This window comes from Balaenoptera ricei, chromosome 15, assembly GCF_028023285.1.
Source record: "Balaenoptera ricei isolate mBalRic1 chromosome 15, mBalRic1.hap2, whole genome shotgun sequence".
Classification (NCBI taxonomy): Eukaryota; Metazoa; Chordata; class Mammalia; order Artiodactyla; family Balaenopteridae; genus Balaenoptera; species Balaenoptera ricei.
Genome location: NC_082653.1, coordinates 4,026,089 through 4,047,658, shown reverse-complemented (window position 1 = coordinate 4,047,658; position 21,570 = coordinate 4,026,089). Strand labels below are relative to the sequence as shown.

Below are 21,570 nucleotides of genomic sequence, written 5' to 3'. Positions count from 1 at the left end.
ACTGATGAACCTAGTGGCAGGGCAGGAATAAAGACGCAGATGTAGAGAACGGACTTGAGGACACGGTGCGGGGGGCGGGGGAAGGGGAAGCTGGGAAGAAGTGAGAGAGTGGCATTGACATATATACACTACCAAATGTAAAATAGATAGCTAGTGGGGAGCTGCTGCATAACACAGGGAGATCAGCTCGATGCTTTGTGACGACCTAGAGGGGTGGGATAGGGAGGGTGGGAGGGAGGCTCAAGAGGGAGGGGATATGATGATATATGTAAACATAGAGCTGATTCACTTTGTTGTACAGCAGAAACTAACACAACATTGTAAAGCAATTATACTCCCATAAAGATGCAAAAAAAAAAAAAAAAGAGAATTCCCTTTGGGTGTATTAAATGAGTTAGGATTGAGACAGACCTGGGTCTGAACCTTGCTTTGCCACATATCAGCTGCATGACAAGTCAGTTCCACTCTCTGAGCCTCAGTTTCCCCTTTCCTTACATGGGGATAAGGGTATTTTTCTTGGCGGATTGTTGTGGCTTCGGTGGAGGTGACGAAATGCCTGATGGGGGTGGGAAGGGTTTACTGTATGAGGAGAGCAGAGAGTTACCCATAGTAAAGTGTGGTTGTTGCTCACAGGTTGTCCAGCATCCTGGGCCACCCAGACGATGTGGGATGGAGGTGCCAGAAGTCACCTGCCCTGCCTTGCCTGCCAGGGACCAGCCAGCTCCTGCTTCTGGCCCCCCAGGGGCCCCAGGTGGGCAGGCCTCGCCTCACCTGACCCTGGGCCCCATCATCCTGCCCCCAGAGCAGGGCCTGGCCCCCACCCTGTTCCTGAAGGCCCTGCCCATCCCACTGTACCACACGGTGCCTCCGGGGGGCCTCCAGCCGCGTGCCCCCCTCGTGTCAGGCAGCGTGGACGGGGGCAGCGTGCCCTTCATTCTCAGCCCCCTGCTGCAGCCTGAAGGGCCCGGTGCCACCCAGGCGGGGAAGCCAGCGGCCCCAGCGCTCACCGTGAACTTCGTGGGTGCTCTGCCCATCCTGTCACCGGGCCTGGGGCCCGCGCTGGGCAGCCCCGGCAAGGTGCGCAACGCCGGCAAGTACCTGTGCCCGCACTGTGGCCGCGACTGCCTGAAGCCCAGCGTTTTGGAGAAGCACATCCGGTCCCACACGGGGGAGAGGCCCTTCCCGTGCGCCACCTGCGGCATCGCCTTTAAGACCCAGAGCAACTTGTACAAGCACAGACGGACCCAGACACACCTCAACAACTCCAGGCTGTCCTCGGAGTCGGACGGCGGGGGAAGCAGCCTCCCGGAGGAGGGGGACAAGGCCGGAGTGCCTTCCGGGGCCCACGGGGCACGATCAGAGAGACCCCTTTCTCCGGGCGCCCAGGCCGCTGGGCACTGCCTGCTGCCTACGGCGCATCTGTCCCCGGTTGCCAAGAACCTGGACCTGAAGTTGGACGCTGTTGCCTGTCTAGGGTCCACGTTCGATGTCAGGGAGGCCCCTGTAGACTCTGCCCCCGGGCTGCCGCTGGCCAGCTCGCAGCCGAGGCGGAAGCTGCCGGAGCAGCGGTCCCCGACGGCCAGCAGGCCGGCCTCCGCGCTGCAGCCGCAGCAGGTGGAGAAGCCCGGGGATGCCAAGCCCTCGGAGGGTCGGCTGCGGAAGTGCGAGAGCACCGACTCGGGCTACCTGTCCCGCTCGGACAGCGCGGAGCAGCCGCCGGCCGCCGGCAGCCCCCTGCACAGCCTGTCCGAGCACAGCGCCGAGTCCGAGGGCGAGGGAGGCCCGGGGCCCGGGCGCGCGGAGCGGGCGGCCGGCCTGGAGCTGGAAAAGAGGCGGCTGGAGGAGCGCATCGCCAGGCTCATCTCTCACAACCAGGCCGTGGTGGACGACCCCCAGCTGGCCCACGTGCGGCCCCGCAAGACGGTCCTGTCCAAGCAGGGCAGCATCGACCTGCCCATGCCCTACACCTACAAGGACTCCTTCCACTTCGACCTGCGGCCGCCGGAGCCCAGGAGGCTGCCTGCCGCCCTGCGCGCCGCGCGCTCCACCTGCGCGGCCCCGGACAGGGCGCGGCCCCTCTTCTTCCACTCGGTCCCCACGCAGCTCTCCACCGGCACCGAATGTGTGCCTGTCACCAGGAGCAACTCGCTGCCCTTCGTCGAGGGCACGGGGACGTGGCCGGAGCCGCCGGACCCCCGGGACGCCTGGTCCCGGAGGCAGAAGCCTCTGAGCCCCAGGCCTGCCCTCGCCCGACTGGCCGATGTCCCTGGCGGTCACCCCCGGGCCCTGGTCAGACAGGCTGCGGTGGAGGACCTGCCGTGTCCCCCGACGGGAGACGCCTCGGCCCCGGCGGAGGACCCGGAGGGAAAGAGACCGGCTGCGGGGGAGGGCCAGGCCGGCCAGGGCCAGGCGGCTGGTAAGCAACGGGGCCAGAGGAGGCTGAAGAGGTTCACCCAGGAGAAGTGGCAGGTGTACGGGAAGGACACGTTCAAGAGCATCTACCAGAAAACGAAAGCCGGCCACCGCGGAGGCAAGAAGGCTAGGGAGGCCACAGCGGGCGGTGGGGTCGAGCTGGACCGTCCTCTCCAGCAAGACGCAGGGGGTGGTGGGCATGCAGCCCCCTCCCAGGACGGGAGGAGGCCCCCGGGCCCCGAGGACACTGCCACGGGGGCCAGGCCAGCGCCTTGTGCAAGCCCACCGGCCCGGGAGGGCCTCTTGGTGACTGAGCCCCCCAGGCAGAGGGAGACAGTGGCCAGAGCCGGAGGCAGGGACCAGCCCCGTGTGAACAGGGCTGCCTCACGCCCCGCCCTCAGCTGCAGAGGACCCCTCTGCCTGGGCAGCAAGAGCCCTCTGCTTCCTCCAAACGGGAAGCTGGAGCTGGGGTGTCAGCTGCTCCCAGCACCCAGTCCCCCCAAAGGAGGTGACCTAGAGGCTCCCAGGCGGGGTCTGCCGGACCCCAAGCTGGAAGGCGGCACCCGGGGTGGCGGAGGGGGCGCCAAGGAGCTCTGTCAGCAGGACCACATGGTCCCAAGCCAGCCGGGCGGGAGCTCCGGGGAGCCCCAGCCCACAGAGGACAAGCTCCCCTCGGAGAGGAAGAAGCTGAAGGTGGAGGCGTTAAGCTGCCAGGAGCCCCCGGGAGCAGAAAGAGAGACCCCGGGGGGCCCCATGCAGGCTGCCTCCCCGCCCCCTCAGAACCAGGACAGTGACCCGGGGGAAAAGCCAGGTGGGCTGCCTGGAGGCGACGACTGCACAGCGAGGGGCAGGGCTGGGGCCCTGAGGCGGGCAGGGCCTCGGGACATGGATCCTCGGCCACGTGCTACAGCTGCAGCCCCCGGGTGTCCCTCCCAGCTGGCCTCGCAGCCTCAGGCCCCCCATGTCCTCGCTGGCCCAGTGGACGTGGCCTTTCCCCCACAGTACCTCCTCAGGTTACCCCAGGGAGAGACCCGTCACCCGCCGCCCGTCCCCCAGAAGCCGGGCCAAGGCCGGGGCCTTCTCTGCAGGAGAGGGGGACCTGAGGAACCGGCATCCTCTATGGAGTCGGGGCTGGAGGCCCCCCTGCTTCCCAGCCCAACCTCAGGCCAGGCCCCTGGTGGAGCAGACAGCTTCGGGGAGGACCCCAGCTGGTCCAGGCCGTGCGACAGGAGAAAGGGGGTGCAGGGAGAGGAGAAAGGAGGCTTGGACACTGGCACCTCAGCAGCTGGGGTCCCCAGGGGGGCAGCCTCCTTCCCGCCCACGCCAACGTGTGACTCTTGGAGGAGTGGGACCCATGACACCCAACAAGTCTGCAGCAGCAGCACTCGGGCGCGGGCCAGGCCCTCTGGGGGCGTCCTCCATCCCTGGGAATCCACTGGGGAGCTGGGGGGGCCTCCTGAGGGTGCCCCGCGGGGCCCTCCTTCAGGGCCGCTAGCGGGGCTCAGTGCCGGCTGCTCCCGCCAGCCCGGCTCCGTCCTCTCGGCCGTCCCGCCCCCGGGCTGGCCTGAGCTGGCCTTGTGTGCGCCCGCAGAGCCCCCCGGGAGCTGCAGGGCCCAGGGGCCTTTCCCCTCGCTGAGGGCTGAGCCCCGGCTCACGTGGTGCTGCCTGAGCCGCAGCCTCCCTCTGCCGATGGAGCAGAAAGAGAAGAACGCTTCCGTGCACCTGGCGCCGCATTTCCCTGGCGGCAGCCTCCGGGGTGAGGGTCCTGACGCCCAGCCGGTGAGCAAAGCGGTGTCTGGAGGACGGACCAGGATAAGCCCTGGAGAAGGAGGGCAGACGCAGACATTGAAGGTAACACCCAGCTTTGTGCCAGGGCCCTGGGGGCTGAGGGAGGACGCTTGGCAGGCAGGACTTGTAGCGATGGAGAGAAAGTATGAAGCCATCCTGTGTGGCATCTGCTGTCCATTATAACATCTCAGCCTGCTCCCAAGGGAGAGAAAAAAAGGCTCAACATGTAAAATAAAACCAAAGAAAATCATGAGAAAAGAAGTTTCAAAGGACAGAATGACTGTACCCAAGACTCCGGGTGAGATTTTTCATAACTAGACATAAACCTTAACGCTGAGCTTCCTGGTAGCAGAGGCAAACAGTAAAAATGAAACGCTGGTCAGGGGAGCTTATAAATCAGAAACCCTTTTTGAGAGATAGACTCCAGACAAAAACCCTTAAAAGGAGACAGTTATCATACCAGGGACTCCAGAGAAAATAGTTGCTATGGTCAGATTCAGCTTACCCATGAGTTTCCTGGGAGCAGTGGCAAATCGGGAAAGGAGCCGGGTGCTCTAGAGAGTTCTCACTGGTGACTAAATAAATTTATAGTCCCATCTTTTTTTGGGCGGGGGAGGGCCGTGCCTCGTGGCATGTGGGATCCTATTTCCCGATCAGGGATCAAACCTGCACCCCCTGCATTGGAAGCGCAGAGTCTTAACCCGCTGGACCGCCAGGGAAGTCCCTGTAGTCCCATCTGGAGAGCGACTCCGTGCATCTGGATCGTATAATTGAGGGTGTTGTCCTGCTCTGGGATGTCCTGGGCCAGGGTGACTGAAGAGGATCCTGCAGCCTCAGTTGTAACTTAATCGTGTGGAACAACAGGGCCTGTGTCCCAGAGCTTGAAGGCTGTGCTCATGGTAACACTGCCTTCATCCCGAGAGTGGGGGGTTAAGAAAGAATGTGCTGGGCCTGAGAGAGGACGAATCCGAGGCCCAGCTTAGCCTCCTTCCTCCACAAGGCCATCAGGTACTGGGCGTGGGCGTTCCTGGAGGAGGGAAAGGAGCCGGCCACGGTGTTCCCTAGACCTCCCGTTATCACCAAAGGTCTGGGCTTTTTCTTCTGTGGATCCAGCCCAGGCAGGATTCCAGAAGGTTCCGCCCAGCAATGCGCAGACCATTTGGCAATGCAGCATTTCGATGCCCGATTTCCCCAGACAGGCATCCTGTCTGCAGAGAGAGAACCCTTCTGTGTTGTTCCCACCATGAGGGCTGTGAGCAATATGACGCCAGCGTGCCTGGTATTTTCAGCTCTCCGACCCAACAGCCCCAGGGATGCCATCCCAGGACTGGATGTCTGAGCCAGAACGGAAGAGAGGATGGCCTCGTAGGAGGGCAAAGATGCCTCGTGGGAGCAGCAAGCAGAAACAACTGAGCGTCCGCTCCAAAAGGTAGGGTGTGTGGCCACCTCTGTCATTTCCCCGTGTGCCCACAGCGTCAGGAACTGCAGACTGTGATTTCAATAAATTCCCAAGGAAAACTTCACAAGGGATTCAAAAGGCATCTCTGTGTTCCCGGGAGAGAGAGAGACAGAGTCCTGTTTAGGAACGGGGGTCTAGGGTTTCATGGTTAAAGGACTCAGTGTGTTTCTCCATCAGTCTACCGGCTGTGTGTTTTTCAGTGGTGCCTCTTTTAAGGCCAGGCATCCAGCAAATATTCAAAATAACTGAGCTGAAAACACATGCATCCAGTTTCAGTCCTGAAGAGAGAGCATGTTAATTATTTACAGCTTTTATTGCTTTTTTAATTATGCAAGTGATACATGTCCTTTGCAGAAAAATTAGAAAATACAGATGAGCGAGGAGAAGACAATGAAACATCCTAGTGACCTCACCGCTCGGAGACAATCATGTTTAGGTTTATGCCCTTCTAGACTTTTCTCCGTGACCTGTGCACATACATAATCTCCCGACTGCAAATTGGGTGGGGGGAGCAGATGGATTTTAAAACCCCTCTTTCATCACGTCGTTCTGATTGTCTCGCTCCTTTGCTCAAAACCCTTCAGGTTGCCCACTGCGGACCCTCCTCCCTCCAACACCCCGCCCCCCTGCCCCGCAAAGCTTTTCGGTCCCATTTTCCCATGGTCGCCCCCCTCCCTCTCAGTGTGATGTCATATGGTCCCAGCCCTCGCCTACTCTCTATTTGACACTCTGAACCCAGATCCCCAAGGCTCTCCTGCACCCGCAATCTCCCCTTCCTAGAACGCCTGACCTTCTCCTACTGTCAGTGTCTGATCCAGACATAGGTATTTGTCGAGAGGCCACACAGATTCCTAATGCTTGCCTACGGCTGCTCAGACTCTCAGTGGCCAGAGATGACATACCCTCTTCTGAGGCCCCTGCACCCCCTTTCACTTGTCTGCCAGGACCACGTTTCCAGAGCTGGCATCGCTGAGGGCTTGCTGTGTGCCAGGCACAGCACGATGACTCCCCATTTTTCTCTCGAGGAAACTGAGACACACAGAGAAGTCGGGCAACTTCCCCAAGGACTCGGATCTGAACCAGCGAGCCTTACTCCAGAGCCCATGTGCCAAACAGCAGCTTGCCCAGGGGCTCCCAGCCTGTAATGGACATGAGAGTCACCTAGGCTTTTCTGGAGGTTTCTTGTGATGCTGGGTCAAATTCAGTGGGTCTGGGATGGGGCCTGAGATTCTGTATCTCTAACATGCTCCCCGGTGGTGCTGAGGCTGCTGGTCCAGAGAGCTAGCTTGGAGAGCAACGCTTTACATCACCCAAGCCACATCCCGGGAGCGCAGGGATACTGGCACGTGGCTTTGCTCCCACAAAGCACTACACTACATCTGAGTGACAGCTGGCAAGCCTGAAGTCTCCAGGCCTCAGGCAGAGTCCCGGGAGATGTGGGGAGGGGGACAAAGGTGGGGTGCCTCATTTACAGTTCCCTCCTTCCCAACACTGGGACTTGACCGTTTCAACAGACATTCATTGTGCACCTGCTAGGTGCCAGGTGTCCACACGTGTAGGCCGTTGGGGAAACATTCCCAGATAAGGCTGATGGTCCCAGGCTGGTCCTCCGAGAGGCCTGGGGACGTCTCTCCAGGATGCCTTGCAAACCCATCAGCAGCCCAGGGGCCAAACACAGCCCATGTAAGAATCTTATTTGGCCTGCAACATTGTTGAAAGTTTTGACGCTTAGTATCCAAATAATAAATATCAGGAAATTTCACATATAAACCTGGATTTCAGCCTTTCTTAAAATATCTGAAGCTCTGAAGATATTGGGCCCGTCTTCTTGCAGGGCGGCAGCTGGCTGGGGCTGAGCCGCAGCTACGCCTGTGGGCAGTGCCTGTGCTCTGCAGCATGCCTCAGTCCCCACTTCTCCCTAGTGTCTTTTATTCCCTTTTTTTTTTTTTAGTTTTTTTTAAAAAATTGAAGTATAGTTGATTAACAATATTGTGTTAGTTTCAGGTGTACAGCACAGAGATTCATTATACACACACACATTCTTTTTCAGATTCTTTTCCCTTATAGGTTACTACAAAATATTGAGTATGGTTCCCTGTGCTCTACAGTAGGTCCTTGTTGTTTATCTATTTTATATATGGTAGTTTGTATCTACTAATCCCAAACTCCTAATTTATCCCTCCCCCCGCCACCCCCCTTTCCCCTTTGGTAACCATACGTTTGTTTTCTATGTGTGTGAGTCTGTTTCTGAGATAAGTTCATTTGTGTCATATTTTAGTTTCCCCCTATAAGTGGTATCATATGGTATTTGTCTTTCTCTGTCTGACTTACTTCACTTAGCATGATCATCTCTAGGTCCATCCATGTTGCTGCAAATGGCATTACTTCATTCTTTTTTATGGCTGAGTAGTATTCCGTTGTATTTATGTACCACAACTTCATCCATTCATCTGTTGATGGACGTTTAGGTTGTTTCCATGTTTTGGCTATTGTGAATAGTGCTGCTGTGAACAAAGGGGTGCATGTATCTTTTCGAATTACGGTTTTGTCTGGATATATGCCCAGGAGTGGGATTGCTGGATCATATGGCAACTCTATTTTTATTGTTTTGGGAAAACTCCATACTGTTTTCCATAGTGGCTACACCAGTGTATATTCCCATCAACAGTGTAGGAGGGTTCCCTTTTTTCCACACCCTCTCCAGCATTTATTATGTGTAGATTTTTTTTTTTTTGATGATGGCTATTCTGACCGTTGGGAGGTGATACCTCACTGCAGCTTTGATTTGCATTTCTCTAATAATTAGCGATGTTGAGCATCATTTCATGTGCCTTTTGGCCACCTGTATGTCTTCTTTGGAGAAGTGTCCATTTAGATCTTCTGCCCATTTTTTTGATTGGGTTGTTTGTTTTTTTGGTATTGAGCTGTATGAGCTGTTTGTATATTTTGGAGATTAATCTCTTGTTGGTTGCATCATTTGCAAATATTTTCTCGCAGTCTGTAGGTTGTTCCCTAGTGTCTTACGTTGAGTCATGTAGTCTGCCTGGCCCTCATAGACATGCATGTTTGCAAATCTTCATCTTTACATCCGGTTTTGTGGGAGCCAAAACTCTGCCTCCCAGTCAGTGAGCTTCTCAGCAAGAGGCTGCAGGTGAAAAAGTGAGGGGGCAGAGGGACCCTGGCGAGCAAACAGGAGAGGTCAGAACCCAGGCTCGACAGCTCTGTCCTGGAGCCTCCAACCGGGTGCACTGAGGATGATGCTGCTGAAGTCTTTACATCCACCAAACTTTGACTGGTCGACCATGATTCATTCATCATCTGTGCCTTTATTGGCTCATGATCGTCCTTTGAGTCATTCCAACCTCAGGGCCTTTGCACATGCTGATCTGTTTACCTCTACCTGCACACACCACCTCTGGCTCCTCATGGGGCTGGCTCCCCCTCATCTCAGCAAAGATGTCGGCATTGTGGTGGAGACTCACCTGACCCCTGTACCTCAGTGGTTCCCCCCTTTTTTTCTCCATCCCATTGTCTTGTTTTATTCCCTTCATAGGTTGTTGGTAGAATTCATTTTCTTGAGGCATGGAATTGATGGCAGCTTGCTTCTTAAAAGCCAACAGTGGAGAGAGAATGTGTCTGTGCTGTCTCAAGTCTCTGACCTCTAGATCTTCTTCTACAGGCCCCTCCTGATTAGGTCAGGCCCACCCAGGATCATTTACCTGTCGATTAGGAGCTTTCATTGCATCAGCAAAATACCTTTACCTTTGCCATATTTTATTGGTTAGAAGCAAATTTTAGGTTCCACCCACACTCAAGGGGAAGGGATTCCACAAAGGTTTGACTCATAGGGTCACCCTAGGGTGTGTCTGCCCGAAATGGCTTCCCCAAGTTCACCCAGTTAGTGGAATTAGGATGAGAATCTGAGTTTTCTGACCCTGTGTCTTCCATCATCCCACTCATTGTACGTGGCTGCTAAGACTTGTCCTTTTAATGAGGGGGACACATCTTTGGACAGGTGTCCATAAGGGAACGTGATGCTGGGTTTATAAGGAAAGGGTTCCCTTTACAGGCAAATTTCTTCTTAGACCACTGGTTCTATAGCATTGGCCTGCAAAGATTTGATAAAGGAGACTGCCAGTTTGACCCACATGAAGTCTCAAATTTAATTACTTTCCTGCCAGTGGAGTGGCATGAGATGATAGAGCTTCTCAGAGAAACAGCCTCTCCATTTCTCTTTCATATTTGGTCCATCTTCAGAAACATGGAGTCAGTGTTCAATTCTGAGCACCCATGCTTGGAAAATGATGAGAGGAGATGTCTAAAAGTGCTTCAAAAAAAAGAATGCAAGAGGGAGGAGATATGGGGATATATGTATATGTATAGCTGATTCACTTTGTTATACAGCAGAAACTAACACACCATTGTAAAGCAATTATACTCCAATAAAGATGTTAAAAAAAAAAAGGTGCTTCAAATTCACTGCTCAGGAGGCCATACATAGAGCTTATTTTTTCCCTTCAAAAGTTTTCAACTGTGGATTTCAAAATCCATCCATTTTTCACATAGTAACTTATGACCAGTTTATAACAGAAGTCAATAGTAACATGGGATTTGTTTCAGATATGTTTACTTAGCAGGCAATCAAACAGAAAAACTTCTGTTTGATGAAGTAAGGGATCTATCATCTATCCATCATCTATTATGTATCTGTGTGTCTATCTATCTATATTAGTTTTGTATTGCTGCTATAACAGATTACAACTTAGTATGTTGTTTTAAACAAGACACGCTTACTGTTTTATAGTTCTGTAGGTCAGAAATCCAATATGGGTCTTTCTGGGCTACAATCAAGGTGTCCCAGGCAACACTTCTTTCTGGGGGCTCCAGGCTCCGTTTCCTGTTCCTTTGGGTTGTTGGCAAACTTCCATTCCTTGGCTCACGGCCCCCCTCCTCCACATTCCAAACCAGCAAGGAGGGGTTGGGTCCTTTTCCCACTTTTCCTTCTTGTTCAGTCTCCTCTCTCTGACCCAATCTTCTGCCTCTTCTTTCATTTTTAAGGACGCAGGTGGCTAGCTTGGGCTCACCTGGGTAATCAGGATACTGTCTTCATTTGAGAGGCCTCTCCCCTTGCTCACATCGGCAGAGTCTCTCTAGCCATGGAAGGTAACATATTTACAGGTTCTGGGGATTAGCATGTGGACATCTCTGTGGGCAGTGGGGGTAGTGGTGGGTATAATCTGCCTACCACACTCTCTATCCATCCATCCATCCACCCAAGGGTGTATGACTGCCTGTATGATGTGTGTATCCATTTATATATCCATCTACCCACTCACATATGTATGTATGCATGCATATCCCTATCTATCTATCTATCTATCTATTTATCCATCCGTCCGTCTACCTATCTACCTTATCTATCTATCATCTATCTACCTATCTATCAACTATCAACACGTGCGTTCTCTCCTTAAGAAAGAAGCCCATTTTTAAACTCATGTCCCCATTTTCACTTCAGTTGTCTTTACATTCTACAGAAAATGAAATATTGTATCAGAGATGACCCTATGGGCCTCAGCTCACAGAGAATGGTAAAATTCATATATCATAGTATCCATTCTCTTTTCTCTCTCTCTCTCTTTTTTTTTTTTTTTAATAAATTTATTTATTTTATTTATATATTTTTGGCCGTATTGGGTCTCCGTTGCTGCGCGCGGGCTTTCTCCAGTTGCGGCGAGAGGGGGCCACTCTTCGTTGCGGTGCACGGGCCTCTCACCGCGGTGGCCTCTCTCGCTGCGGAGCACGGGCTCCAGGCACACAAGCTTCAGTAGCCGTGGCACACGGGCCCAGTAGTTGTGGCTCGTGGGCTCCAGAGCGCAGTCTCAGGAGTTGTGGCGCACGGGCCCAGCTGCTCCGCGGCATGTGGGATCTTCCCGGACCAGGGCCCGAACCCGCGTCCCCTGCACTGGCAGGTGGACTCCCAACCACTGCGCCACCAGGGAAGCCCTCTTTTTTTTTTCTGTGCTGTGCAGCTTGTGGGATCTTAGCTCCCTGACCAGGGATTGAACCTGGGCCCTCGGTAGTGAGAGCATGGAGTCCTAACCACTGGACCATCAGGGAATTCCCATCTTTTTCTCTTTTTTTGAAAAAGAAAATAAAAAGTACAGAAAAGTTTAGAAAATCTATAACAGATTCATGGGTGATGATCCAGAATGAACAGATGTTAACATTTTATCATATTTGCTTCTGAGCCTTAAAAAAATAAAGCAAATAAAATATTACTTTTATTTATTATATACATTATGTAAAATAAAAGAAATAAAACAAAAATATAATTATGTAGTTTTATGGGTTTGGTACTGTTTCCATCCATGGGTTCATACCTTACAAATCAATGTATCCACTAATATATAATATTGTTTGGTGTCTTTAAAAAAATATATATATATATATTACACTGTTAAGAAAATATATATATATATATATATATATATATATATATCAATATATATATATCAATCACACTGAATTTATCCTTCAGTTTGATTTTTAAACTCCATATTGTGTTTTTGAAGATCTAGCCATGTTGGTACATACAGATAAAATTCATTCATCTTAATTGCTGTAGAGTATTCTATCCCATGGAAATAACACACTGTATTTTCCATTCCCCCATTTATGGACATTTAAATCATTTCCAGTTTTTTTTGTGTGTGTGCTAACTTTGCAATGAACATGCTTATATGTGCCTCCTTAGACACAATGTGAGAAGTTTTCTAAGAAATATACCTAAAATGGAATTACTGGGTTATAAGATAATCACATTTTCAACTTTACAAGTTATTACCAAATCACTCTCCGGAGTGCTTGTGTCACTGTAGGTTTCCTCCAGCTAACAGTGAGAGTTTGCCCTGCTCCCATATTCTTACTGTTTGTTAGGAGCAGATTTTTCATGTTTTGCCCACCAAGAATTTGTAAGATTGTGTATATATCCTAGATTTGCATATATTCTTTGCCTGTTATATATACTGCAGATATTTTTCCAGGTCTATTATCTGACTTTTTAAGCCCGTTCATTTATATTTACCCACATAATTGCAAATATCTTGCCTCTTCATTCCTTTTGGCATGTCAGATCTTCCTTCTGGGATTGTTTTCTTCTGTCTGAAGTATATTCTTTGGAATTTCCTTTAGAGAAGAAAAATCTCAGTTTTTATTAGCCTGAAAGTGCATTTATTTCATCCTTGTTGTTGAAAAATATTTTTTCTGGGTATACAGTCTTAGGTTGACAGTTATTTCCTCTCATCCATCAAAGCTGTTATTGCATCATCACTTGGCTTCTATTTTGTGGTGAGAAGTCAGCTATAAGTCTACTCATCTGTCTTTTGAAGGTCTCTTATCTCTGGCTACTTTCAAGATCTTCTTCTTTGGTGTTCCATACTTTTACTTTGATGTATCCAGGTACACGTCACTTTAATTTATTCCATTAGGAATCCATTGGGCTTCTATAATTTCTGGATTGACGTCTACCTGGAAAATTCTCAGCCATCTTTCTTCAGATGTTGCCTCCATCCCAGTCTCCCTCCTCTTTGGAACATCGAAATAATGCATCTTAGATCTTTCATGTCTCTTAACCTCTATTTTCAACAACTTTGTCTCTCCCTGCTATAATCTAGATACTTTGTTCGGATGTATCTTTAAAACGTTACTAATTTTCTTAATCCACTGAGTGTTTTTTTCAAAGCTCTATTGACGTATATTGAATTTTAATATTATGCATATTTAAAGTGTGCAATTTAATAAGTTTTGACATGTTCACACTGGTGAAACCAACAGCACTATCAAGAAAGTAAACGTATCCACAATCCCCAAAGTTTCCATGTATCTCCTTGTAATTCTTTCCTCCTGCCCACCCTGCCACCCTCCCACCCCCAGGTAACCACTGATGTGCTTTCTGTCACTATAGAGTATTTCACTTTTTCTAGAATTTTATAAAAATGGAAGCAGACAATATATACCTTCCCTCCCCAACCCTTTTATTTTTGGCTGGGCTTTTTTTCACTACATATGATTATTTTGAGGCTCATCCATGTTGTGTGTATCAGTAATTTGTTCCTTTTCATTCCTAAGTAGTAAGCCATTGTGTGGATATGGCACAATTTGTTTATACAACCACTTGTTGGTAGACATTTGGCTTGTTTCAGTCTTGAGCTGTTATAAATAAAAATTACTATAAACATTCATATACAAGTCTTTGTACGGGTATAAGCTTTAAATTCTCTTGAGTAAATACCTAAGAGTAGAATGTCTGGATCATATATGGTAGAAGCATAATTAATTTTTTAAGACGCTGCCAAGCTGTTTTCCAAAGTGGTTGTATCATTTTACATTTCCACGAGCAGTGTGTGACAGCTTCCGCTTCTCCACCTCCTTGCCAACACTTAGTACGGCCATTCTTTTAAATTTTTGTCATTCCAATAGATGTCTAATGGTATAGTATTAGTTTGAATTTACATTTCCCTAATAAATGATGATATTGACTATCTTTTCATGTGCTTATTTGTCATGTATGTATCTTTTTTGGTGAAATATCTGTTTGCATCTTTTGCCCACTAAAAATGGGTTGTTTGTTTTCTTCTTATTGAATTTTGAGAGTTATTTATATATTCTGGCTATAAGTCCTTTTTCCGATATGCAAGTGGTAAATATTTCCTTCCAGTCTGTGCCTTGTTCTTTGTTGTTTTTTGTTTTTAATTCTCTTAGCAGTGTCTTTTAAAGGGCAGACAGTTTAAATTTTGATGAATTCCAATTATCATTCTTTCTTTGGATTGTGCTTTTGATGTCATAACTAAAAAATCTTAGCCTAAGTCATAGCCACAAAGATTTTTCTCTTAAGTTTTCTTCTGTAGCTTTATTATTTTAGGTTTAATATTCAGACCTAGGATCAAATTTTTGTATATGGTGTGATGTAGAAATCAAAGTTCTTAGTTTTGCAGGTGGATACCTAATTGTTCCAGCATGATTTGTTCATCTATTTGTCTATTTTGATGCATATGCCACGCTGTCTTAATGACACTGCCTGACTTGAAGGGTTACTCTAAAACTTAAATATTCAAGGCAGTGTGGTATTCACATCAAAATCGACAAATAGATCAATGAAACAGAATAAAGAATACAGAAATAGACCACACATACATGGTCAATTGATTTTTGACTAAGGTTCAAAGGAAATTCAATGGCAAAAGTATAGTCTTTTCAACAAATGGTGCTGGACCTGGAAAGTTTCCCCACCAGGAAGCCAAGGCAATCGTGAGGCTCACCTCATCTGTTCCTCTTCTCTCAGGGACCACTGCTTTCATTGCTTGGTGTCTAATGTCCTGAAAATCATTGTTTTAGACATTTGTCCATTTTCTTATTTGGGAGGGTACATCTAGTCACTGCTACACCATCTTGGTCAGAAGAAGTCCCTGGACTAATGCAACGGCCTCTTAATTGGTCCCCTGCTTTTACATGTCTGTCGAGTTTTAAATTTAATTCCTGACAATATTATGTTTAATTTTTTTTAAAGTTCCATTTAATTATTTTTCAAATCTGCCTAGTCATTTTTATGATGGTAAGCTGAGGTTTTTGGAACTTTGTGGTGGGTTTCTCCAGTAATGATTTGTTTTGCTTCTGCTAGGTGCCTGGGGGCACCCAATGAGCACTAATTTAAATAAGATTCTTGGTTGTAGGTTTCTCCATGTCACAGGGTAGTGTGAATTCAGATTGCAAACCCATGAGAAGACTGTCTTATTGTTATGAAATTAACAGGAGAGACTTTTGCCCCCTCCACTCAGTGATAAGATTGGAATTAAAAAATATATATATTCTCTGGGCAGGTGGTGGGGGTAGGATGTATTATCCCTAATTAACCCATATATTGAGGGTATAGCCTCTGAGGTCTCAGTTTTCTGCAGGAGTAGAGGTTGGGTCTTCCACCTGACTCACATAGGGTTGATTCTGGGTTTGAATCATGCACCCTGAACCCCACCAGACAATGGAAATGGAAGAGCAGGATCATGAAAACAAAAGGGCAAGCTCACCTGGTTTGGCAAATGCCCTCAAAATGAAATTGCTCTCACTTTTTTCCACTTGGTTTTTAACTTTTAAATATATCTTACCTTTTCATCAGAACACCAGTGCGTTTAAATATAAATTGTAAACATTTTTATATTTAATCTACATTTTTCGTTGGTTTCAATATAAGGGTAAATATGGGGGTAATCAATCAAAGTAACTACTTCACTGTACTGTTAGAAATGGACTTCTTATTTTTTAACCTTGCTTATGCTTCTTTGATCATCAAGAAATTGCATATTTTGATGTAGTCAGACGGAGTTACCTTTTCCTTTATGATTATTATTTTTTGTTCTTGTCTAAGAAATTTTTCCTTATCTCAATCCCCCAATGTCACAAATACAAAAAGATAGTCTCTTATGTTCTTTCTCTCTATGTATTAATGTAAAGAAGGATTTATTTTTATTTTTGTTTATATAGAAAACAGTGGACCTTGGGTCAAGTTTGGCTCTTGGCTTGTTTCTGTATGCCCTGTGTACGTCCTGTATACCTGTATGTGAGGTAGGCATGATTTTTACATTTTAAAAAGAATGTGTATATGTATACTGGGTTGGCCAAAAACTTCGTTCAGGTTTGGCTATAAGATGGTACCAAAAACCCAAACGAACTTTTGGGCCAACCCAATACATATATATACACACATATGTATATATATATGTATATGAAAAATGTGTGGCAGAGATTGTATGTGGCTTGTAAAGTCTAAAATATTTATTATCTGGACCTTTATATAAAATGCTTATAGACCCCTGGCCCAACCCCCTTTTTTCACTTATTTGCTGTATTTTAACTTCCCGTTTGTACCTGAAGTTTATTTCAGGGCCCTCCATTCTGTATCATTCGACCCTTTGTTGCCAACTCCAAACACCACACTGTAATGAAAATGGGTGTTGTCATTAATGAAAGCACATGAGTTAAAGGAGAGGGATTAGAAAAGGCAGGGTCCATTTTCAGAGTGGAAATGGGAAAATGTAGAAAATTCATACTTGGACACCTAATTGCTCTGACACTAACTAGAGGCATAGAGATTCAGAGCATTCAGAAAAAATGTCTCGGCCGTGCCCAGAGCAGGCACTGGACCATGGAACTGGATTTTACTGATTAATTTGTAACTGTGTACAGTGCTGTACGAAGCATGAGACGCTCAGAGACTTGTTCTAGGGAGCTCCTGACAAATGAACAATGAATTGTGAAGCCCCAAGTGCATCGGGATGAGTGAGGAGGAGATTGGAGGTTATATGGGTGAAGGGTGCTTTGGAAACCCTAAAATGTAGATTCATCACAGAAGGGGAGAGCACAGGAGAACACACGGAGGATGGAAATCTCTTAATTGATGGTGTTTTTCCTTCTAAAGCAGATGTTCATATGTCTGAAGTGTGTACTTACTCACTTTTTACTTATTCAATGAGGTAACCCTGAAGTGAGATGGAGATGCAGACCTAGGGACGAGGTGGCTGTCGCTCCTCGTGGCTGAGACCCTCTGTGACGTGCTCCACGGCACCAGAGCCTTGACCCCGGTCCCAAGTCCGGTTTGGTGGGATGCTGAGGGTCCACCATGCCTCCTCTCCACTTCTCTGTGCTTTGTTACTCCCTGTGGGATCAAGAGAGGAAAGTGAGGGGGATGATATGACAGACCACATATTCCTTCCCCAGGATGAGCATGTGTCAGGCAGGCCACACAAACCTGCAAGTCTGCCTCCTTGGATCTACCTTCCAAGACTTGGCTGATAAAAGGGACAGTGGGCATGGGGGTCAGGGCGGGATTGGAGTAGGCAGGGCGGTCAATGGCTGTCAACCGGCATCAAGATACATGACAAACCTCACCCTGCCTCCTTCTGTGAGCTTCCCACTGGACTCCAGTCAAAGCTGGTGTCCCCTGCGCTCTTGACCTTGGTCCATCAGTCACCAGTGCCCCGGCTGGAGCTGACCTGGGGTAAGAAAGCTTTTTTCTGATCGGTCTTCCATGAGGTCTATAAACAAAGATACTGTGCTGTTCTTATATAAGTGCTGATAGTGTCGGCTCTTACAGGAAGATCTACAGAGAGAGACCAAGAGAGCAGAGGGTGTGTCAAGTATGAGTTGGATTTAAAGTCTGGCCCTTAAATAGCAGCTTATTAAAACAAAATGTAAAGCACTATGCAAGACAGCTAAAAGCAGAAAATTAGACATGAATACAAAAATCTAGACTGATCTTCAACACATAGCCTTGAGTAAAAATAAAGTGAGAATAAGAATGGCTCTGTGGTACAATGTCACGCACAAAAGCGACACTACCTATTTATAAGCATACGTGCATATTTAAGGAGGTTTGGCAAACCTGCCCGAGTGCCTCTGGGGGAAATAGGCGGATGGGAGTGAGAGGAAGAGAAGCAGGGGCGACGCTCTGATCTTGCATGTGAGATTGGGCTCCCCAGAATCAGAGCCTGAGACGGGGGTTCTCGTACAAGAGCTTTACGCAGGGACGGCTCTCAGGAGACTTGTAAGGGATGACGCAAGCAGACAAGGGCGAGGGAAGAACTCAGCAAAGATGCAGGCTTGGGGGTCCAGCCGTGCCTGGTCCCACAGGGAGCTCTGGAGTGTGACGTGCGTCCCAGAGATGGTCCTGCTCAGAGGCAAAGGGGCCGGCCTCTCACACCCTGTGACAGTCAGTCAATGGCTCAGGGCCCTTCATGGGGGCTGTGCACACTCTCCCAGGCCTTCCAGCCGAGCTGGCTCCCACTGGCCTAGGGCAGCCCTCTCGAGAAGGTGGTGAGTGTGCGTCCCAGCAGCCGGCCACAGACGAGCAGCCCGGTGAAGGCGGTGGAGACGGGCACGAATGGCATCTGCTGAACTGCGAGGGGCCTTGCAGGACGGGTGATGGCGAGCTTGCAGGACCTGCCCCACCCTGGCTGTCCATTCCCAGGGTGATGCTGCTCTAGGAGGGGCTGCACACAGAATGTTCTGGAGAACACACGAGGGAAAAAAGTAGACCCTGCCCATGACTAAACAAAAATTGCTTTGAAGACAATGCCAAGATCCACTTGGGCTCCCCGCAAGGCCAAAAGGGTCCAAATTCCGCCTTAATGAGATCTGAATCCAGAGGCTGGAGCTCACTCAGCGGTCTCCTAGTTCTTTTCATTGAGCGCAGTTCCTCGCTTTGGTCCGTTTTCCAAAAGCAAACCTCCCTGCAGTTCAAACTGTGCCATTCTTAACACCTGCCAACTTGTGGCAGTCACCCACTGACTGGGGGCAAAGGTGACCCACGGCACACAGGGGAAGAATGCTCCCACACCTCCCACCTTCCTTCCTGCCTTTGTCTCTGTACTTGGAAATCACTCTCCCCCGGCCCAGCAGGAGCCCCGACTGGTTCAGGGGGTTGTGATTAGCAGACCGGCAGCGCTGTTGCTCTCCACCTGGGCTCAGATAGCTCTTTCAGGACCCTGGGGTCTCGACAAGCAGGGATGGGCTGCTTCAAAGAGCCAGGAAGGCACCGCTGGGGAGTGACAGCTCCTGCCCAAGGCCCGGGAGGCCACAGGGCCTGTAAGTGGAGCCTCTCCCAAACATGAAAAAGATGAAGAAATAGTCACTTTTTTCTTGTTGCTGCTATGAAAATGAGCGCCCAAGAGGATACAGAGTTCTGCAGATCTTACTTAAATTCTGCAAGCAGCCCTGATTATTAGGGGACTGCGGCTGGATGTTGGCGGCAGCTCAGACAAATGAGAAAGAAAAATGGCCAAGCAGGTTGCCTCACCTTCCTCCCCAGCCAGGTGCCTCTAAAGAGCCTCATCGAGGGAACAGAATTCTTGTAAACTGAGGCTGGCAAAGGGAAGGGAGTCCCTGTGGCTCAACCAGGCAGCTAGAAGCGGTGCAACGATCTTTTCAAAGAGCTGACCACCGATAATGGTCAAAATGGTTCAGGGACTCGAGTCAAGAGTTTAGGTCCCACCTGGCTACAGGGCTTTGGGTCTTAGGGCATATTGCAGGCGTTCTGCCTCTCAGTTCTTTCACCTGCCAAGTGGGGGGCTAGACCAGCTTGCTGGTCTGCTTTTGGCTGCACATTCTTATTGGTAAAAAATTTTTAGCCTGCACCCTAAGAAATGCACAACTGTTCATTTACCAGTTATACATCTGTTCTACTCCCCTAATGTATTATGTACATTATAAAGGGCCTGCAACAAGAGATATAAGAAAGTCTAGATAAAAATAACTGTAGATAGAAGCTCAGTATTTTTTTAAAATTTATTTTATTGAAGTATAGTTGATTTACAGTGTTGTGTTAATTTCTGCTGTACAGCAGAGTGATTCAGTTATACATATATATATATATATATATATACATTCTTTTCCATTATGGTTTATCCCAGGATATTGAATAGTTCCCTGTGCTATACAGTAAAACCTTGTTATTTATCCATTCTATATATAATAGTTTGCATCTGCTAATCCCAAACGCCCAATCCATTTCTCTCTGCCCCCCCCCACCTTGGCAACCACACATCTGTTCTCTATGTATGTGAGCCCGTTTCTGTTTTGTAGATAAGTCCATTTGTGTCATATTTTAGATTCCACATGTAAGTGGTATCGTACGGTATTTGTCTTTCTCTTTCTGACTTACTTCATTTAGTATGATAATGTCTAGGTCTCATGTTGCTGCAAATGACATTATTTCATTATTTTTTATGGCTGAGTAGTATTCCGTTGTGTATATATACCACATCTTCTTTATCCATTCATCTGTCAATGGACATTTAGGTTATTTCCATGTCTTGGCTATTGTGAATAGTGCTGCTATGAACATAGGGGTGCACGTATCTTTTTGCATTATAGTTTTGTCTGGATATATGCCCAGGAGTGGGATTGCTGGATCATATGATAACTCTATTCTTAGTTTTTAGAGGAACCGCCATACTGTTTTCCACAGTGACTGTACCAATATACATTTCCATCAACAGTGTAGGAGTGTTCCCATTTCTCCACGCCCTCTCCAGCATTTGTTATTTGTAGACTTTTTTTTTTTTTAACATCTTTATTGAAGTATAATTGCTTTACAATGGTGTGTTAGTTTCTCCTTTAAATCAAAGTGAATCAGTTATACATATACATATGTTCCCATATCTCTTCTCTCTTGCATCTCCCTCCCTCCCACCCTCCCTAACCCACCCCATCCCACCCCTCTAGGTGGTCACAAAGCACCGAGCTGATCTCCCTGTGCCATGCGGCTGCTTCCCACTAGCTATCTATTTTACATTTGGTAGTGTATATATGTTCATGACACTCTCTCACCCTGTCACATCTCACCCCTCCCCCTCCCCATGTCCTCAAGTCCATTCTTTAGTAGGTCTTTGTCTTTATTCCCATCTTGCCACTAGGTTCTTCATGTCCTTTTTTTCTTTTTTCTTTTCCTTAGATTCCATATATATGTGTTAGCATACTGTATTCGTTTTTCTCTTTCTGACTTACTTCACTCTGTATGACAGACTCTAACTCCATCCACCTCATTACAAATACCTCCATTTCATTTCTTTTTATGGCTGAGTAATATTCCATTGTACCTATGTGCCACATCTTCTTTATCCATTCATCCGATGATGGACACTTTGGTTGCTTCCATGTCCTGGCTATTGTAAATAGAGCTGCAATGAACATTTTGGTACATGACTCTTTTTGAATTATGGTTTTCTCAGGGTATATGCCCAGTAGTGGGATTGCTGGGTCGTATGGTAGTTCTATTTGTAGTTTTTTAAGGAACCTCCATACTGTTCTCCATAGTGGCTGTATCAATTTACATTCCCACCAACATTGCAAGAGGGTTCCCT

At 48.2% G+C, this 21,570-nt stretch overlaps 1 protein-coding gene across 1 annotated transcript in view; it reads left to right on the top strand.

Moving 5' to 3' along the window:
• The first annotated feature begins 669 nt into the window (after positions 1–669).
• The window catches only part of ZNF831 (zinc finger protein 831), an 80,581-nt gene continuing 59,680 nt past the window's right edge, over positions 670–21,570 (top strand). Inside the window, exons 1-2 of the mRNA XM_059897347.1 lie at positions 670–4,263; positions 5,490–5,629. Of these exons, the coding sequence (XP_059753330.1) occupies positions 670–4,263; positions 5,490–5,629 (3,734 nt within the window). The remainder of the gene's footprint in view (positions 4,264–5,489; positions 5,630–21,570) is intronic.